This window comes from Primulina tabacum, chromosome 5 (genome assembly GCF_025594145.1).
Source record: "Primulina tabacum isolate GXHZ01 chromosome 5, ASM2559414v2, whole genome shotgun sequence".
Classification (NCBI taxonomy): domain Eukaryota; kingdom Viridiplantae; phylum Streptophyta; class Magnoliopsida; order Lamiales; family Gesneriaceae; genus Primulina; species Primulina tabacum.
The window spans coordinates 141,312-162,277 of record NC_134554.1 but is presented as its reverse complement, the minus strand read 5'-3'; the positions used below and the strand labels follow the sequence as shown (position 1 = coordinate 162,277).

The 20,966-nt window shown below is 50.2% G+C and overlaps 1 protein-coding gene across 1 annotated transcript; it reads right to left on the bottom strand.

Moving 5' to 3' along the window:
* Positions 1 to 13,836: 13,836 nt before the first annotated feature.
* On the bottom strand, positions 13,837 to 17,364 carry LOC142545076 (uncharacterized). Its single transcript, XM_075652056.1, has 2 exons — positions 14,350 to 17,364; positions 13,837 to 14,160 (listed from the first exon to the last, which is right to left on the bottom strand). Exons 1-2 carry the CDS (start codon positions 17,362 to 17,364, stop codon positions 13,837 to 13,839), a joined length of 3,339 nt encoding a protein of 1,112 aa, XP_075508171.1.
* Between the last annotated feature and the right edge of the window lie 3,602 nt (positions 17,365 to 20,966).

Sequence of the window (20,966 nt, the reverse complement as noted above, 5' to 3'; positions counted from 1 at the left end):
CTTCCACGCACTAAGGAATAACCTGAAATCCTCAGTGTCAGGGATACGAACCCCAAAGACAGCACCAAAAAAATGCCAAACAGGGCGAGCCACCGGGCTGCGAATAAACACATGCGTGAATGTCTCAGACATATCACAACACTGACAACGAGACGCTAACGCAAAGCCACGGCGCTGAAGCACCTCATCAACTGGGAGCCACTGATGCCAAAATCTCCAAAGAAAGAATGACATCGTAGGCCTCAACCAGCTACCCCAACAGGGGCGATTAATGCCAGAGATCGGGGCGCGCAAACGGATCAACTCCCAAGCGGACTTCACAGAAAAAGCACCATCGGAGCTATGAATCCAACGAGCCGAATCCAACTCTCCCAAGAGAATCGGGACCAACACAATCTGCTCCGCAAAAGAAGGAGCAACTACTGAACAAAGGAGGTCAAAATCCCAGGTTCCCTCCGAAAGAAAATGGGAAACCCTGGCACCACGATCTCCACAGACCTCAGTCTGACTGGACAGGGGAACATCCCTGAACCAACAATCATCCCAAAATGAAAGATCTCCATGGCCGACACGCCAGCGAATACCACTCTCCGCACGAGGCCTGATCTGGAGCAAACGCCGCCAAGTGGGAGAGATAAAACCACGAGAAGAGACACAAGCTGGGTGCGCCAAGAGGCAATATTTCCTCATCAAAAATTTGGCCCAGAGGGAAGATCCCTGCCTGAACCGGAACCACAGTTTTATGGAGAAGCTATCCACGAGATCTTTCAATCTGCGGAAGCCAAGACCCCCCTCTTCCACGGGGAGGCAAGCCCGAGACCAACGAGCCCAATGCCATTTCTTCTCCAAGGGCCTAGACCCCCAAAGAAAGGCATTAAAGGCTCTCTCAAGTTTCTCCATGACAGCCAACGGAGGCTGAACAACCTGAAACAAATATATGGGCATCGAGAGGAGCACGCTACGAATGAGGGTCATGCGGCTCCCCGGAGAAAGAGTACGAATCTCCCAACCCTCCAGCCGCCTCCTAACAGACTGTAAGAGGGGCTCAAAATGAGAACACGTCCTATTTCCACGAAATAAGGGAACTCCTAGGTACTTGATCGGCAGATGCCCCTCCGCATAGCCAGTGATACGCAAAAGTCTAGAGCGAAGGCGCTCAGAGCATCGCGGAGGAAGAATCAGGGAACTCTTGACAGCATTCACCAGCTGTCCCGAACAGTTCTCATAGTGATGCAGAAAATCTAAAAGACGCTGCATCCCACGAGACCCACCATTGGCAAAAATAATGATATCATCAGCATAGGCCAGATGGGAAATCAAAAGATCACAACTAGAACGGTACCTGAAAGCAGGATGACGCAAGTAGAGTCTGTCAAGGCCACGCGAAAGATACTCCGCCCCTAAGATGAAGAGAAGGGGGGACAATGGGTCTCCCTGCCTGAGGCCCCTGGTAGAACCGAAGAACCCCGAAAGAGAACCATTGATATTAACGGAGAAATGACAATGAGAAATACAGGCCGAGACCAACGCCACAACCTGCTCAGAGAAACCAAAATGGCGCAAAACAGCAAAAAGGAAAGGCCATTGGACCCGATCATAGGCCTTAGCCATATCCAACTTCAAAATAACATTACCACCACGAGTGGGAAGAGTGAGACTATGAGTGAGCTCCTGAGCAAGGAGGATGTTATCAGAAATCATCCGTCCCGGAACAAAACCACTCTGATTCAAAGAAATGAGTCTCTCCGCCACAGCCCGCAAACGAGAGTACAACAACTTAGAAATGATTTTGTTCGTGACATTACACAGGCTAATCGGACGGAAATCCGACCAAGCCCGAGCACCCTCGACTTTTGGGATCAAAGTAATCGTGGTGGCAGTAAAGCTCTGGGGCAGGGGAGAGCCTCGGAAAAAATCCAAAACCGCATCCAACACATCCTGATGAACGATCTCCCAGCAATGCTGGAAAAACGCCGAAGAGAAGCCATCAGGGCCTGCCACACTGTCAGGAGAAATGGAGAAAACAGTCGCACGCACCTCCTCAAGGGAGGGGGTAGCAGTAATCCCATAATTCTCCTCATCAGAAATCACCGAAGGAAACCCCGAAAAATCAGGACAATCAAGCACAAAGGGATCCCCAGTGAGTAAGTTCTGAAAAAATGAGGCACCCGACTGCTGAATCATCTCAGGAGACGTCAGGCAAACCCCATCATCCCATATGCGGAAAATCTTATTAGCCACACGCTTCTTCTTAACCATGTTATGAAAGAGTTTGGTGTTCCGCTCACCATCCTCTAGCCAGTTGCATGCAGCTTTTTGTTTCCAAAAATCCGCCTCCATGGCGGTGACACGGGCCAGATCCGCATTACGATCGGACAGGGCAGTCCAATTCGAATCAGAAGGATCGGCCTCACAAGCAAGCTCAGCGGAACGAACTGCGCTCTCAGCCTCGGTGATTTTATCAAAGATGTTACCAAAAACATCCCGATTCCACCACTTGAGGTGATTCTTAAGACGCTTCAACTTGACAAAAAGACGCGACATACCAATTAGACTGCAAGGCAAATTCCAATTGAGCCTGACAGTCTGCAAAAAACCATGATGCCGAAGCCACATACGCTGGAAGCGAAACGAGCTCGGCCCACGGGCAAAAACCGGAGCGGTAACCAAAAGCGGACAGTGGTCAGAAACAGTACGGGGGAGATGTTCAACTCGAATGGAGCTGAAATGATCACCCCAATCAACAGAAACCATAACCCTGTCCAACCGCTTCCAAACGGTCTTATTCGTCCAAGTGAACGAAGACCCCTCAAAACCAGCATCAATCAAACCAGAATCCATAATGAAAGTGTTGAACTCCTCCATGGGTAGCAACCTACCACCACGGGTGCCCAAACACTCAGACGCATCACGAACAACATTGAAATCCCCACCAACCAGCCAAGGACCCAGAACAGGCTTGACGTGAAGCAGGGAAGACCAGAGGTCCCGACGCTCAATATAATCACATCTGGCATAAACAAAAGAACAAAAAACAGATGTGGGTAAAAAAGGGGCAGAAACCTTAATGTGAAGGAACTGAGCATGATCAAGGACACACTCAGCCTGCACATCAGCAGCAAAAAACACCCAAATGTGACCAGAGAGATTCGAAATGACTCGAGAAAAACCAAGACGACGAGTCATGAATCTCTGATCTAAATCAATCATCGGCTCCAAAACAGTCAAAATCTTAATCTGTTTCTCCTTAACAAAAGCATGAAGCCTCTGTTGGGACTCCGAACCCCGGAGTCCCCGGATATTCCAGATTAGGAAATTCATGATGAACGGGCAGCAGAAATGCCCGATCGCTTCCTGAGCGACCCAGGGGGATCATCCCTCCCCCTCTTTTTCTTAACATCTGGCATATCTGAGTCCAGGACGCCGTCCTCAGACGCACGGCCATCACCCGGTTCAGAAAGTCTATCAAAAACCTGGTCAAGATCCTCAACAAACCTCTCACGGACAACCCTCTCAGAAATAGGAGAACCCTGTCTATCAACCAGCTGAGTAAACAAAGAAGACGCATCAGCAGGGGACGAAGGGCCAGAAGGGATCGAGTGACAACTATGATTCTCCAAACAAATCACGGGTTCAGAAAACACCGTGTCAATACCAGCATGCGGAGACCCCAAAACTTCCACACAATCAACAAAAGGAATAACATCCTCCTCCTCCAAATCTTTAGCCCCAGACTGGGCTGACACACCACCTAATGCCAACGGGGAAACAACAACGGTGGGTGAACTCAAACCAACAGTATCCATACCCTCGGATGGAGCATGCTCCAAAGGAGGACCCCCGGTGAAATCAACACCCACATCCCCAAAGCGGGGCCCAGACTCAGAAGTGGAACCAACTAACGCACTAGAATCAAAGAGCTGCGCCTCCTTCTGCAAAGGAGAAAGGACATCAAAAGCATTCGAAGTACTCTTCGGCTGTGAAGGAGCCTGCCTTGAAGGAGGAACACCAGCAGGTGGAACTCGACGCGCAGGCCGTCTCCTTCTACGACGCTTAGGGCCAACAAAAGTCTCAGCATTAGGGTCCTGATGACCCTGGACCTCATCAGAAATGACACCCTCCTGGGATGACGGACCCGAAGCAGCAGTCTGAGATGGAGGGACTGGACCAAATGACTTAGCCCGGATCGGCCGGGGATTCTTGCCATGAGAGTAACAAACACTCGTCGCATGTCCCAGCATTTTGCAATCAGTGCAATAAGCCGGGATCCTCTCATACACAACCTCAATCTCTTGAGTGTGATCACCCCAGCCCACCCAAATGTGCTTTACGGGAGGCTCCAACACATTAATTTCCACACACACGCGAGCATAGGCCCCACGAGACACCTCAGCAGTGTGGTCATCAACTTTGATAGGCTTTCCCAAGAGCTTGGCAATAGCACAAAGGCTTTTTTTCTCATATAAATGCAAAGGTAATTCCGGAAGTCGAGCCCAAACTGGCGCAACTGGCGACTCCGCCTGAAACTTGAATTCTGGTGTCCATTTAGAAAAACGGATACCAAGTGAGCCAACCATCATATTACCACGCGCCCAAAGCCGTGCGTAATCCTCTTCACAAGAAAGAGTAATGACCATGAAACCCCGGGGTAAAAATTTCAAATTGAACGGTCTGACCAAACCCACTTTGCCAAAGGCAACAGAAATCATCGAATTGGGCACCACAGACCGATTCCCAGAAATTTTACCCACCAAAGCAAATTTAAATGGCTCAATAAGGGATGAAATTACCTTATCCGGGAATAAAATACCCGGTTTCCCATCCAAAAAAGAAGGCTCGAGAATCTCCTCCATCGAGTTGAGAACATCATCAAAGCTATTCTTCACCGTACGAGGAGACGGGGGAGCCAAAACGTCCTTAAAAGACACATGAGGAGAAACAACTTTCGAACTTACATTGACCGCAGAAGCACCAGATGTGACTGCCGAGTTGACCCACGACACTTGACTAAGAGACTCAACCGAGTTGACTCGGCCCTGACCCACCGGACCACCACCGAGGACCGGCGACGTAGCAGCGAACATGAAACCGGTGTCGGAACCAGCAGAACCGGGCGGCGGAGGGGTGAACTCGGTAAACACAGTAGTCGGAAACGGTGAAGAAATCGGAAATTGGGCGTTTCCGATTGCCGGACTGAAACCAGAAATTGAAGATACCGGGATATTGCCCATGACAGGGGGAGTAAACGCCATGGAGGAATTGAGAAATGGAGGTGCGACGCCGGAGGAATTGAGCAAGGAAGCCGTCGCGATCGGTGAACAGTGACTGAAAATCGTAGATCTGAAATTGCCGTCGCATACGAACGGCGTTGGGGCTGATACCAGAGGCAAACTGATCGTCTGGGTGAGGGGATTCAAGATCGGGGTTCCATTAGCAACGAGGTTGCCGGAGATGGCCGGAATTTGGAGAAAACCAGACGGCGCAGACGTGAACAGTGGCGCCGAGGACAAAAACGAAGAACACGGCGGCTGAGGTGAATAATCCGGTCGCGCATGGGTATCACTGGAAAGCTGACTAAAAACCGATACAGGAGAAGTACCTCCGGTGCCGGGAAGAGCAGCGGCCGCCGGCGACGAAGAAGAAGTAAAAACAGGCGAAATTTCGAACTGAAAATCGGGGACGTTGCCGGAATCCAATCGGTCTGAGATTTTGGTATGTTGATCGGCGAGGGGAGGCGGTTCTAATGGGGGTGGTCGCCGGCCGGGATCCGGCGGCGGTGACATGGCGGCGGTAATGACGTGAATAGTGCCAAATAGGGGTAATTTTGGAATTTTTTTTTTTTTTTTTTCTTGAGAGCGGTTTAGGGTTTAGGGTTTAGGGTTTAGGGTTTAGGGTTTAGGGTTTTGGGTTTTGGGTTTAGGGTTTAGGGTTTAGGGTTTAGGGTTTAGGGTTTTTTTTTTTTTTTTTTTTTTTTTTTTTTTTTTGGAATAAACACCGCCGGAAGCGGGGGGGTTAGGCAGACCCCTACCTGTATATATCATCAAACATAAAATACAAGATAAAACCTAAAGAGAGGAGGATAAAATCAACACCTCTCAAAAGGCTAGTCATACAAATAGAAAAAACAGAAACCTAGGGTGGCAAATACACAAGCCAAAAACTAATCCCTAAGTAAAATGCATAATACAAATAAACACAAGTGATCAGCGCTAAATACATGAAAACAAATCGAAACATATCTAAACAGTAGTGATCCAGCTCAGAAGTAAGTGCAAAAGACCATCTATGGTACCCATCTCTGAGCCGTCTGTCGATGTAATGCCAATCTGAAAAGTACATCCTAATCCAAGAACAGGCAGCTGCATAGGATCCCGCAATCAAAAAAATAAACAGCTGGAAAGTCACATCATGAGTCACGTGAATGAATGGAACTCTAAGCCAGATAAGCCACTGAGAGAAAATATCCTGAAACTCCATATCACTCGGCAAAAACATAAGAATAGAAGTCGGCGGACAAGGAGAAGCCTGCAGAGAACGCCCGCCAGATAACAAGGGTAGTCCATAGAAAAGCACCAACGAGGCAAGTGCTGGGACCCACCCCAACCCTATGGAGCAAAGCAAGGAGGGTGCAAGTGTCTGGACCCACTCACACAAGACTAGCAAAACGGGGAAATAAAGAAACCCCCGAAATAACAGTACCTGCAAAGAAAAAATATACATATACATATATAGAAAGACATAAGAAATGGATCCAAGTGAAGGGAAGGGCTGCAAACAGCTAAGAAGATCTATATCTCAGGTAGGGAAGCCCGGATGTATCCGAGCGAGCAAGTGTGGAAATGTGCCTAGGGAGGGAAGGACCTAACTCTAAGGTAAAGTGCCTAAGGGTATGGGCCCTCGCCGCCAACGCATCTGCCACCGAATTACCCTCCCGGAATATATGCGAAATATGAACCGACCGCCCCCTCAAAAGGACTAGAATCCTGGATACAATGTGATCAAGATCCCAGCAACATCGACGGGAACGAATGAGCTGAATAGAAGTCAGAGAATCAAGCTCAATCCAAAGAGGGAAAAAAGAATGATCGGAACAAAGGAGAAGACCCCTCCAAACCGCCCAAAGCTCAGCCCGGAGAGAAGACCCAGCTCCAATGAACTCGCTGAATGAGAGCACAGCCCTCCCGGAATCATCCCGAACAACGCCACCAGCAGCAGAGTCCCCTGATAAACCACGCGAGCTCCCATCCACATTAAGCTTGAAGCACCCGGACGGCGGTCGCAGCCAGCGAACAATCGCCGTCCTATGTAATATGTGGAGAGCAACCGAAATACCCATCGATCTCGCCACATGAAACACACCCAGCCAATGTCTGGGCTTGACAATACGCGCAGAGTGGGCGAGGCGAAGGTAAGACAAAATCTGGTACTTCACCGTCTCCCCAGAGATGGGAAGATGACGGTGCTTAGCATCGTTCCGCGCAGTCCAGAGGAACCACAGAACGATGCAGGGGAGAAACTCCCGCACATGGCCCCCCTGGGACCAGACCAAGCCTCTTTTCCACGCACTGAGGAACAAACTGAAATCCTCAGTGTCGGGAATACGGACCCGAAAAACAGCGCCAAAGAAACGCCAAACAGACCGAGCAACCGGGCTGCGAAGGAATATGTGTGTGAATGTCTCGTACATATCACAACACTGACATCTCGAAGCTAACGCAAAACCCCGGCGCTGGAGTACCTCATCAACTGGGAGCCATTGATGCCAGAATCTCCAGAGAAAGAACGACATGGTAGGCCTCAACCAGCTCCCCCAACACGGGCGGAAGATATCAGAAGACGGAGCACGCTGACGGATCAGCTCCCAAGCAGATCTCGCAGAAAAAGCACCATCAGAGCTATGGATCCAGCGTGCCAGATCGGGCTCTCCCGAAAGAACAGGAATCAAAACGATCTCCTCGGCTACCGAAGGAGCAACTACCGCACACAGGCGATCAAAATCCCAGGACCCCTCAGACAAAAACTGAGATAACCGGACATCACGGCCCCCGCGGACCACACACCGGGAGGACAAGGGAGCATCCCCGAGCCAAGTGTCATCCCAAAAGGAAACATCTCCAAGACCAACGCGCCAGCGAATGCCAGGCTCCGCACGAGGGCGGATCCTAAGGAGACGACGCCAAATGGGGGATATAGAACCACGGGCGGGGACACAGGCAGGAGCATCCAGCCGACAATATTTCCGGAAAAGGAATCTCGCCCAAAGAGAGGAGCCCTGTCGAAATCGGAACCACAATTTTATAGAAAAACATTCCACGAGATCTTTCAATCTGCGGAATCCAAGGCCCCCCTCAAGCACGGGGAGGCAAGCCCGGGACCACCGGGCCCAGTGCCACTTCCTTTCCAAGGGTCTCGACCCCCAGAGGAAGGCATTAAAGGCCCGCTCAAGCTTCTCCATGACAGCCAGGGGTGGCTGAACCACCTGAAACAGATAAATCGGCATGGAGAGGAGCACGCTACGTATCAGGGTCATGCGGCTACCCGGGGAGAGGGTCCGAATCTCCCAACCCTCTAACTTCCTACGAACAGACTGTAGGAGGGGCTCAAAAAGGGAGCATGTGCGGTTACCCCGATAAAGGGGAACTCCGAGGTACTTGAGGGGCAGATGACCCTCGGCGAACCCAGTGATGCGCAAAAGCTGGGAGCGGAGGCGCCCAGAGCACCTCGGAGGCAAAATCAAAGAACTCTTGGCAGCATTCACACGCTGCCCCGAACAGTTCTCGTAGTGATGCAGAAAATCGACAAGGCGCTGCATACCACGAGACCCACCACTGGCGAAAATAATGACATCATCAGCGTAAGCCAGGTGGGAAATCAAAATATCACAATCAGAACGATACCTCAGCGCAGGATGCTGCAGGTAGAGGCGGTCAAGGCCACGAGAAAGATACTCCGCCCCCAAAATGAATAGAAGGGGAGACAATGGATCGCCCTGCCGGAGGCCTCTGGTGGAACCAAAAAACCCCGATAGAGAACCATTGATGTTCACGGAGAAATGACAATGGGAAATACAGGCCGAGACCAAAGCCACAACACGCTCGGAAAAACCAAAATGTCTCAAAACATCAAAAAGGAAAGGCCACTGGACCCTATCATAGGCCTTGGCCATATCCAACTTCAAGATGACATTACCACCACGAGTGGGGAGAGTAATGCTGTGAGTGAGCTCCTGGGCAAGAAGAATATTATCAGAGATCATCCGACCCGGAACGAAGCCACTCTGATTCGGGGAAACAAGTCTCTCCACCACATCCCTCAACCGAGAGTACAACAGCTTCGAGATGATTTTGTTCGTGACATTGCACAGACTGATCGGACGGAAGTCCGACCAGGCGCGTGCACCCTCGACTTTGGGAATTAGAGTGATCGTGGTGGCGGTAAAACCCTGAGGCATAAGAGATCCCTGAAAAAAATCAAGAACAGCACCAAAAACATCCGAATGGACAATCTCCCAGCAATGCTGAAAGAACGCCGAAGAAAATCCATCAGGGCCAGCAACGCTATCAGGGTGAATGGAGAAGACGGTCGCGCGGACCTCCTCCAAAGAGGGAATCGCAGCAAAACCATCATTCTCCACGTCAGAGATAACCGAGGGAAAACCCGAAAAATCAGGGCAATCGAGCGCAGAGGGCTCCCCGGTAAGAAGATCCTGGAAAAACAAGGCTCCTGACTGCTGAATCAAATCCTGAGACGTCAGGCAGACCCCATTCTCCCATATGCGGAAAATTTTATTCGCAACGCGCTTTTTCCTCACCATATTATGGAAGAGTCTGGTGTTCCGCTCACCATCCTCAAGCCAATGGCAAGCCGCTTTCTGTTTCCAAAAATCCGCCTCCATGGCGGTGATACGGGCCAGATCCTCATTGCGATCGGACAACGAAGTCCAATTCACGTCAGAAGGGTCGGCCTCACACACAGCCTCGGCTGAACGAACAGCCCTCTCGGCCTCAGTGAGTCTATCAAAGATGTTACCAAAAACATCCCGATTCCACCACCGGAGGTGATGCTTGAGACGCTTCATCTTGGCAAAAAGCCGAGGCATGCCGCTCAGACTGCAAGGCAGATTCCAATTAAGCCGCACAGTCTGCAAAAAACCATGGTGCCTAACCCACATACGCTGGAAGCGAAACGAGCTCGGCCCACGGGCAAAAACAGGAGCGGTAACCAAAAGCGGACAGTGATCCGAGACAGTACGAGCGAGATGTTCAACCCGAATCGAGCTGAAATGATCTCCCCAATCAACAGAAACCAAGACCCTGTCCAACCGCTTCCAAATGGTCCTATTCGTCCAAGTGAACGAAGACCCCTCAAAACCAGCATCGATCAGGCCAGAATCAAGAATAAAAGTGTTGAACTCCTCCATGGGCAGCAACCTACCACCACGGGAGCCCAAGCACTCAGACGCATCCCTGACGACATTAAAATCGCCCCCAACCAGCCAGGGACCCAAAACAGGCTTAACCAAAAGCAAAGAAGCCCAAAGATCCCTACGCTGAACATAATCACATCTAGCATAAACAAAAGAACAAAATATCTCTGTCGGCAAGAAAGAGGCAGAGACTCTGATGTGAAGGAACTGAGCATGATCAAAAATACACTCCGCCCTCACATCAGCAGCAAAAAAAACCCAGATATGACCGGAGAGATTAGAGATGACTCCAGAAAACCCCAAACGGCGAGTCATGTATCTCGGATCCAGATCAATCATGGGCTCCAAAACAGCCAAAACCTTAATCTGTTTCTCCTTCACAAAGGCATGAAGCCTCTGCTGGGACTCCGAACCTCGAAGCCCCCGGATATTCCAGATTAAGCAATTCATGGGGAACGGGTGGAAGAAGGATCCGATCGCTTTTTACGCGATCGCCGACCATCATCCTGTGGTCTTTTTCTGGGATTGGACATGTCAGTGTCCAGAATACTACACTCAGACCCACAGCTAACCCCAGACACAGAATGTCGATCAAAATCCTGATCAGGATCATCAGCCGACATGTAACTGGGAATCATCTCAAGAATAGGGGGTCCCTGTCGAGCAATCAACTCGTCCAGCATAGAAGTGGCATCAGCAGGTGATGCAGGAAAAGATGGGACCGAGTGACTGCTATGATTTTCAATACATACCTCCGTGGAGGCAAACACAGGCACCACGTCCGGGCGTGGAGATCCAAGGTCATCCACGCAGTCCACAAAAGGAACACTCTCATCGTCCGCAGCCACCGTGACCACAGGGCGGTCAGAAATAGGGGCCTCCTGATGAGTACTCAAAACGACAGAGGGATCAGGAACACCTAATCCAAGCTCCGCAGAGCCTACCTCTGTCTCCTGCAAATGGGAAAGAACTCCAAAAGAGTTCGAAGCAAGAGGATCATCCCTCGGGAGAGCCTGACGAACAGGCCTCCGCCTCTGTCTACGTCGGGGACCATGGCCATTGACATGAAGCTGGGGCTGTGGTCCCGAGACAATGACAGGAACAGCACCCTGAGGAGGTGCCGGAGCAGGAGGTGCCTCCGGCTGAGGCGACCCTCGATCAGCAGGCTTAGATCGAGCAGGTTTTGGATTTTTCCCATGGGAATAGCAAACACTGGTCGAATGACCCAACATCTTGCAATCCAAGCAATACCCAGGGATTTTTTCAAAAACAACATCAATCTCCTGGGTATGATCACCCCAGCCCACCCAAATTTGCTTAACGGGTGGTTCCAACACATTCAACTCCACACAGACTCGAGCAAAAGCACTCCGAGAGGAGTCAGCAGTAAAGTCATCCATCTTCACCGGGTTGCCCAAAATCTTGGCAAGGGCAAAAAGACTTTTCTTGTTAAACAGGTGAATGGGCAAACCCTGGAAACGCACCCAAACAGGGGCGATGGGAGATTCTTCCTGAAGATTGAATTCCGGGGTCCATTTGGAGAAACGGATCCCGAGAGGGCCCACCATCATCTGCCCACGCGTCCAAAAGAACGCATAATCCTCTTCACAATGAAGTGAAAGGATCAGAAAACCCCGAGGCAAGAACCTCAAATCAAAAGATCGTTTCAATCCCAAACGAGCAAAAGCCGTAGAAATTCCCGAGTTTGGGACTAAGGATCTATTACCAGAAATCTTCCCAACTAAAGAAAACTTAAAAGGCTCGGTCAGGGAAGACATTACCTCATCCGGGAAAAAAATACCCGGTTTCCCATCCTTAAGAGTCGGTGTGGGCATATCTTCCATAGCATCCACGACATCTCCAAAGCCATTCTTCCCCGAACGAGAGGAAGTAGGAGCCAGGGCATCCCTGAATGACACCGGAAACGTCTTAGTCGCCAGAGAATCAGAGTTAGAAGCCAAACCCGAGTTATTGACTGCCGAGTGAACACGGTCAACGCGCTGAGTTGACCCGACCGAGTTGACCACCGAGTTGACCACCGGAGATTTACCCAAGATCGGCGACGGCGAGGAGATCACGGAACCGGTCTTCAATCCATTAGAACCGGGCATAAGAGGGGTCGATTGAACCAAAGAAGGTGATGAAATTCGAAATTGCCCTTGAAATTGGGGGTTTCCGACCGGTGGCCGGAAACCGGAAATTGAATGAGGCAAAATCCTACCCATGAGTGGACGATCATGCTGTGAAGAGGGATTGAAAAAACTCGCCGTGACGGCGCCGGAATTTGATGAAGAATGTGACGTGAACGGCGCGACAGAACCACCAACCGTAGATCTGAAATTGACGGCGGAGGAGAACACCATTGGGCCCGATTCCGGTGGCAATAGCTTCGTCTCAGAGTGGGCATTCCAGATCGGGAGCCCTTTTTCACAAAGGTTGCCGGAATCAGCCGGAATCGGAGAAAAACCACTCGCCTGTGCAGTGAACAGTAACGGCGAGGATTCAATCGGAAAATGAGACGGAACGGCATGGTTATCAGTTCGCGCGGGTATGGGAAACTGACGGGGAGGTTGAGGCGAGTCTAATGGATGGTCGCCGGCACCAAGAGGAGCGACGGTGACCGGCGGCGAAGGTGGGGAAGAAACGGCCGAGATTTCAGTCGGGAAAATGGAGGGGCAATCGGGCATGGAATGGTCTGAATTTTTGGTATGTTGGTCGCCGTGATGAGGCGGTTCAGATGGGGTGGTTGGCCGGCCGGGATCCGGCGGCGGCGGCATGGCGGTGGCTAGGGCGTGAATAGTGACTGTTTAGTGTGTTGTTTCGCACCTTCACTGTGTGTTTTTTTCAGAGAAAATTTTTTGGGGGCGAATGGGTCGGTTTGGTTTAGGGTTTAGGGTTTAGGGTTTAGGGTTTAGGGTTTAGGGTTTTTTTTTTTTTTTTTTTTTTTTTTTTTTTTTTTTTAGTAAAACACCGCCGAGAGCGGGGGGGTTAGGCGGACCCCTACCTGTATATATAAACACAAAAGAAATACAAGATAAGGCCTAAAGAGAGGGGATGTATACCAAGACCTCTCTAAAAGCGAGTTTGACAACACATAAAACATAAAGACATAAAACCTAGGGTGGCAAATACACGTGCCAAAATCTAATCCCTAGGAAAAGCGCATAATAAAAATGAACATATAAGAGCAGCGCTAAATACATCAAAACAAATCGAAACATGTCTAAACTGTAAAGATCCGACTCAGATGTAGGTGCAAAAGACAACCAATTGTACCCATCTCTGAGCCGTCTGTCGCTGTAAGTCCAACATGAAAATGACGTCCTAGTCCGAGATCGGTCGCAATCCAGCTGAAGTAAGAGAAACTTCAAATCCCCAGAAGAAGGTGAAAACGTATGGAGCTCATAACGTCATAAATCCAAGCGTGACTGGAACGTTGATATAAGAGGTAGCCAAGAGATAACATGGAGAGCCACCAATGCACGTAGCAAAAGCAGAGAACATATAAATCCCGACATGAATGGAGCTCTGGGCCAGAGAAACCACTGAGAGAGATCATCCAAAGCCACCATAAAACCCGGCAAGAGAACACAAAATATAGAAAGCGGCGGCCAAGGAGAAGCCTGCAGAGAGCGACCGCCAGAGAACAGGGTGGTCCAAATAAAAGCACCAATGGAGAAGGTGCGAGAGTCCACCCAGATCCAAAGAAACAAAGCACTCCAAAGAGACAGTACCTGCAAAGGAAAAAATACATATAGATATATATAAATATATATATATATATAGAAATAGATCCAAATAAAGGAAGGGGCTGCAAATAGCTAAGAACATCTGTATCTAAGGTAGGGAAGCCCGGAGATATCCGAGCGGGTCAGTATGGATATGTGTCTGGGTAGTGAAGGACCTAACTCTAAGGTATAAACCCTAATGGTATGAGCCCTCGCCGCCAACGCATCCGCCACCGAATTTCCCTCCCGAAAAATATGTGAAAAATGAACCGCCCGCCCCCTCAAAAGAAACAGAATCCGAGTGACTGTATGATGAAGGTCCCAATGACACCGACGAGAACGCAGGATCTGAAGAGAAATCTGAGAATCGGTCTCAACCCAAAGGGGAAAAAGACCGAGATCGGAACAGATAAGAAGGCCCCTCCAAACCGCCCAAAGCTCCGCCCGGACATTGGTCCCGACTCCGATAAACTCGCTGAAGGAGAGCACCACCCTGCCAGAAGAATCACGCACAACACCACCGACAGACGACTCCCCAGGATTGCCCCTCGAACTCCCATCAACATTCAGCTTAAAGCACCCAGGTGGTGGACAGAGCCACCGGACAATCGCTAACCTATGGGTCCGCTGAAAGGCAACAAAAATTCCCAGCGATCTCGCCGCCTCAAAGGCACCAAGCCAGTGCTTGGGCTTAACAATGAAAGCAGCATGGGCAAGACGCAGATAAGACAAAATCTGAGACTTCACAGTCTCCCCAGAAATACGCAACTGACGGTGCTTCGCATCATTACGAGCCATCCAGAGAAACCACAAAACAATGAAGGGCAGAAACTCCTTGACGTGGCCCCCAGGTGCCCAATGAAGATTTCTCTTCCAAGCGCTAAGGAACAACCTGAGATCCCCTGTGCAGGGGATCCGGACACGAAATATGGCCCCAAAGAAATGCCAGACATAACGGGCTATCGGGCCATCAATGAAGACATGTGTAAATGTCTCCGACATATCACAACACTGGCATCGAGAAGCCAACTCAAAGCCACGACGTTGGAGCATATCATCCAACGGGAGCCACTGATGCCAAAATCTCCAAAGAAAAAAAGACATCGTGGGCCTCAACCAACGGCCCCAACAAGGAGTCAAGATATCAGAAACAGGGTCTCTCAATCGGACAAGCTCCCAAGCAGACCTAATCGAAAAAGCACCGTCAGAACTGTGAATCCAAAGCGCCAAATCAGGCTCGCCAAAGGCAATCGGGGTCAAAGTAATCGCCTCAGCAACAGAAGGGGCCACCACAGCACAAAGAAGATCGAAATCCCAAGCCCCCTCAGACAAAAAGTGAAAAACCCGAACATCACGGCCCCCACGGACCTCACACTGGCTGGACAGAGCAGTATCCCCAAACCATATGTCATCCCAAAAGGACACGTCTCCAAGGCCAATGCGCCAGCGAATGCCGGGCTCGGCGCGAGGTCTGATCCGTAGGAGACGACGCCAGGTGGGGGATATTAAACCACGAGGGAGAACAGAGGCAGGAGCATCCATCTGGCAATACTTCCGTAAAAGGAATCTCGCCCAGAGAGAGGAGCCCTGCCGAAACCGGAACCACAACTTAATAGAAAAGCTATCCACCAGATCTTTCAATCTGCGGAAGCCAAGACCACCCTCCATCACTGGGAGACAGGCTCGAGACCACTTGGCCCAGTGCCATTTCTTCTCCAGTGTCCGCGACCCCCAGAGAAAAGCGTTGAAAACCAGCTCAAGCTTCTCCATGACAGCAAGCGGTGGCTGTACCACCTGAAACAGATAAATCGGCATGGAGAGGAGCACACTGCGGATAAGGGTTATGCGGCTACCCGGAGAGAGCGTCCGGATCTCCCAACCCTCTAACTTCCTACGAACAGATTGTAGGAGGTGCTCAAAAAGGGAACATACTCGGTTACCCCTAAACAAGGGGACTCCGAGGTACTTGAGGGGCAAATGACCCTCCGCAAACCTGGTGATGCGCAAAATCCGAGAGCGAAGTCGCTCAGAGCACCTCGGAGGCAAGATAACAGAACTTTTGACAGCGTTCACCAGCTGACCCGAACAATTCTCATAATGATGCAGTAAACCCATAAGGCGCCGCAAACTACGAGACCCACCATTGGCGAAAATAATGACATCATCAGCATAAGCCAGATGGGAAATCAGGATATCACAACCAGAGCGGTACCTGAGCTCAGGATGCTGCAGGTAGAGGCGGTCAAGGCCGCGCGATAGGTACTCCGCCCCCAAAATGAAAAGCATGGGGGACAAGGGATCGCCCTGTCTGAGGCCTCTAGTGGAACCAAAGAACCCCGAGAGAGAGCCATTGATGTTCACGGAGAAATGACAATGAGATATGCAAGCCGAGACCATCTCCACAACCCGCTCCGAGAAACCAAAGTGTCTCAAAACCTCGAAGAGGAAAGGCCACTGGACCCTGTCATAGGCCTTGGCCATATCCAACTTCAGGATAACATTACCGCCACGAGTGGGGAGAGTGAGACTGTGAGTGAGCTCCTGGGCTAGGAGAATATTATCGGAGATCATCCGACCCGGAACAAAGCCACTCTGATTCGGTGAAATAAGTCTCTCCGCCACAACCCTCAGCCGAGAGTACAACAGCTTAGAGATGATCTTATTAGTGACATTGCACAGACTAATCGGACGGAAGTCCGACCAAGCATGAGCACCCGCGACTTTGGGGATCAGAGTGATTGTGGTGGCGGTAAAACCCTGGGGGAGGGGAGAACCCCTGAAAAAATCCAGGACAGCATCAAAAACATCCTGATGAACAATCTCCCAACAATGCTGAAAGAACGCCGAGGAGAAGCCATCAGGCCCAGCCACACTATCAGGATGTATGGAGAAGACGGTCGCACGAACCTCCTCCAAAGAAGGGGTCGCAACAATACCCTCATTCTCCACAGCAGAGATAACGGAGGGGAAGCCCGAAAAATCAGGACTCGCAAGCGCAGAGGGGTCACCAGTAAGCAAATGCTGGAAAAACGAGGCTCCCGACTGCTGAATCAACTCAGGAGACGTCAGGCATACCCCATTATCCCAGATGCGGAAAATCTTATTCGCCACCCTTTTCTTCTTCACCATGTTGTGAAAGAGTTTGGTGTTCCTCTCACCATCCTCTAACCAGTGGCAAGCAGCTTTCTGTCTCCAAAAATCCGCCTCCATGGCGGTGACACGGGCCAGATCCTCATTGCGATCAGACAGAGAAGTCCAATTCAACTCAGAAGGATCAGCCTCACAGACAACCTCAGCGGACCGAACAGCCCTCTCAGCCTCAATGATTTTATCGAAAAGGTTCCCAAAAACATCCTGATTCCACCACTTGAGGTGATGTTTGAGGCGCTTAAGCTTAGCAAAAAGGCGAGGCATACCACTCAAACTACAAGGCAGAAACCAATTAAGCCGAACAGTCTGCAAAAAACCATGATGCCGAAGCCACATACGCTGGAAGCGAAACGAGCTCGGCCCACGGGCAAAAACCGGAGCGGTGACCAAAAGCGGACAGTGGTCAGAGAAAGTACGGGGAAGATGTTCAACACGAATGGAGCTGAAATGATCACCCCAATCAACGGAGACCATAACCCTGTCCAACCGCTTCCAAATGGTCTTATTCGTCCAGGTGAACGAAGAGCCCTCAAAACCGGCATCAACCAGACCAGAATCCAAAATGAAAGTATTGAACTCCTCCATGGGTAGAAGCCTACCACCACGGGTGCCCAAACACTCAGATGCATCTCTGACTACATTAAAATCACCCCCAACAAGCCAAGGACCCAGAGCAGGCTTGACCTGAAGAAGGGAAGACCAAAGATCTCTGCGCTCAACGTAGCCACAGCTGGCATAAACAAATGAACAAAACACCTCAGTCGGTAAAAAAGAGGCGGACACCTTGATGTGCAGGAACTGAGCATGATCGAAAACACACTCAGTCTGCACATCCGCGGATGAAAAAACCCAAATATTACCAGAAAGATTCGAAATGACTCTAGAAAAACCAAAACGGCGAGTCATGAATCTCTGGTCCAACATGATCATCGGCTCCAAAATGGCCAAAATCTTAATCTGATGCGCCTTCACATAAGCATGAAGCCGCTGTTGGGACTCCGAACTCCGAAGTCCCCGAACATTCCAAATGAGGGAATTCATGGAGATCGATGAGCAGAAGCACCCGGCCGCCGCTTAAACGAAACTCCCAACGCTTCCTTTTTCCTTTTATTCACGTTCGACATATCAGTATCCTGAGCACCAGAATCAGAATGTCGATCAAACCCCGTGTCGAGGTCATCAGCAGACATACGCTCGACAATCCGCTCACAAACAGGAGACCCCTGTTGAGCAACAAGTTCCTCAAGATGAGAGGAAACATCTGGAGAAGAAGGAATGGAAGGAATCGAATGGCAGCTGTGATTCTCCATGCACTGAACAGAAGTGCCAAAACCCCCCTCCTCAAACTGATGAACCAAAGACTGAACAGACACACAAGCCGTACCCGAAGGTAAGGCGTCAACAATGGGCAGACCCAAACTAATCGGGTCAACATCAACAACAGGGGCCTGATCCAAAGGAGCATCTCCAAGTAAACCATCACCCACAACCTCCAAGTGGGATCCAAGATCAGGATTAAGACCAACCAACTCAGTAGCGTCGCAACGCTGAGCCTCATCATGCCAGGGTGACAAAACCTCAAAGGCATTTGAGGAAGTAACTTGATGCGGAACATCAGGAACTGTAGGGGGGGCTCCAGCAGGATGACCCCTGTGCACAGGCCGCCTCCTCCGTCTACGTCTAGGGCCATCGCCATTTAAATGAAGCTGAGGCTGTGGTCCAGGATTAAAGACAGGAACAGCACCCTCTTGGGGTGTTTGTGCTTTGGGAGGAACTGGATCTTGAGATTTTTGAAAAACGGGTTTAGGCCTCGACGGCCTAGGATTCTTCCCGTGAGAATAACACACGGTAACTGAATGTCCCAGCATCTTGCAGTCAATGCAATATGCGGGGATCTTCTCATAAATGACATCAATAACCTGTGTGTGATCACCCCAACCAACCCAAACCTGCTGAATGGGAGGCTGTAAAACATCAATTTCCACACATACTCGGGCGAAAGCGCCTCGAGAGACATCAGCGGTGTGGTCGTCCATCTTAACAGGCTTACCCACAAGACTCGCAAGAGCAAAAAGAGTACGCTTGTTGAACAAATGCAAGGGTAAGCCCGGAAAACGGATCCAGACTGGCGCAATGGGGGATTCCTCATGCAGATTAAATTCGGGAGTCCACTTAGAAAAACGGATCCCAAGTGGTCCCACAAAAATGTTCCCCCTCGACCAAACGCGCGCGTAATCTTCTTCACATGAGAGAGAAATGACCAAAAAACCTCTGGGTAAAAATTTCAAGTCAAACGATCGCACTAGTCCCATTGTTTCGAAAGCCACAGAAATCGAAGAATTAGGGACTAAGGACCTGTTCCCCGAAATTTTACCGACTAGAGCATATTTAAAAGGTTCGATCAGTGAAGAAATAACCTCAACCGGGAATCGGATACCCGGCTTGCCATCCAGAATAGACGGCTCAGGCAGCTCCTCCATCGAATTACGCACATCCTCGAAACTTTTCTGCACGGTACGAGGAGACGGAGGTGCAAGAGCGTCACGAAAAGAAACAGTAGCCCGAACCTCAGCACGAAGGACGGGTTTGACCGCAGATGCAGAACCATTGACTGCCGAGTCAACTCGGTCAACACGACGGTTTGACTCGCCCGAGTTGACCCGCGAGTTACCGGCCGGAGTTGCAGCGATCGCCGGCGACGTCATGGGGAGTACAGAACCGGTATCCAAAGCACGAGAACCGGACGTCGGAGGGGCCGATTGGACACTAGAATTGGATGAAATCGATTGAAAATCGCCAATTTGGGCGTTTTTGATCGGAGATGAATTACCTGAAATTGAAGATAAAATTGGATTACCCATCGAAAGTGAAGTACACGGTTGAAAGGAATTCACCAACGGAGCGGCGATGACGCCGGAATTGAAGAAAAACCCCGTCGGCGTTAGGGTTTCAGTGGTGCGAGGTGTAGATCTGAAATTCCCGTCGGAATTGAACACCGATGATGACGGGCCTTGTAGAGTTGGAATCGACTGCTCATGGGGATTCCAGATCGGGGTCCCAATTGAACAGAGGTGACCGGAATCGGCCGGCATGGACAGAAACGTGGCTGGAGGCGTGATGAACAGTGCAGGCGGAAGTTCGGAGCTTAAATCGGCGGGGCAAATGGACACCGATTTACCTAATTTTTTGACACAAGGGTCGCTTGGAAGAGGCGAATCTAAAGGTACATAAACGGCGCCAATCGGAACGGTAGATGAAGTCGACGCGTTTATGGCCGGAAATTGCGGGATTTGTGTCGGCGATTTGGTGGGGCAAACGTGCTCTGATGACGATGATTTTTGGATATTATGTTCGTTGGGGTGTGGCGCGTCGGGTGGTGTGGTGAACCGGCCGGGAACCGGCGGCGGCGGCATGGCGGCGGTGAGAGCAAGTTTGGGCGATTTTTAGGGGTTTTTTTGGGTTTTTGGGGTTGAGAGCATTTTTCCGGTCTGGGTTTGGTTTGGTTTTTGGTTTAGGGTTTAGGGTTTAGGGTTTAGGGTTTAGGGTTTAGGGTTTTTTTTTTTTTTTTTTTTTTTTTTTTTTTTTTTTTTTAGTAAAACACCGCCGAAAGCGGGGGGGTTAGGGTTTAGGGTTTAGGGTTTAGGGTTTAGGGTTTAGGGTTT

Excerpts from the sequence above, each read along its gene's own strand:
- LOC142545076 (XM_075652056.1), bottom strand. The coding sequence starts at position 17,364 with ATGGAGGCGGATTTTTGGAGACAGAAAGCTGCTTGCCACTGGTTAGAG. Across the intron at positions 14,161-14,349 it reads CGAGGGCTCATACCATTAGG|GTACTGTCTCTTTGGAGTGC; the intron begins GTTTATACCTTA and ends TTTCCTTTGCAG.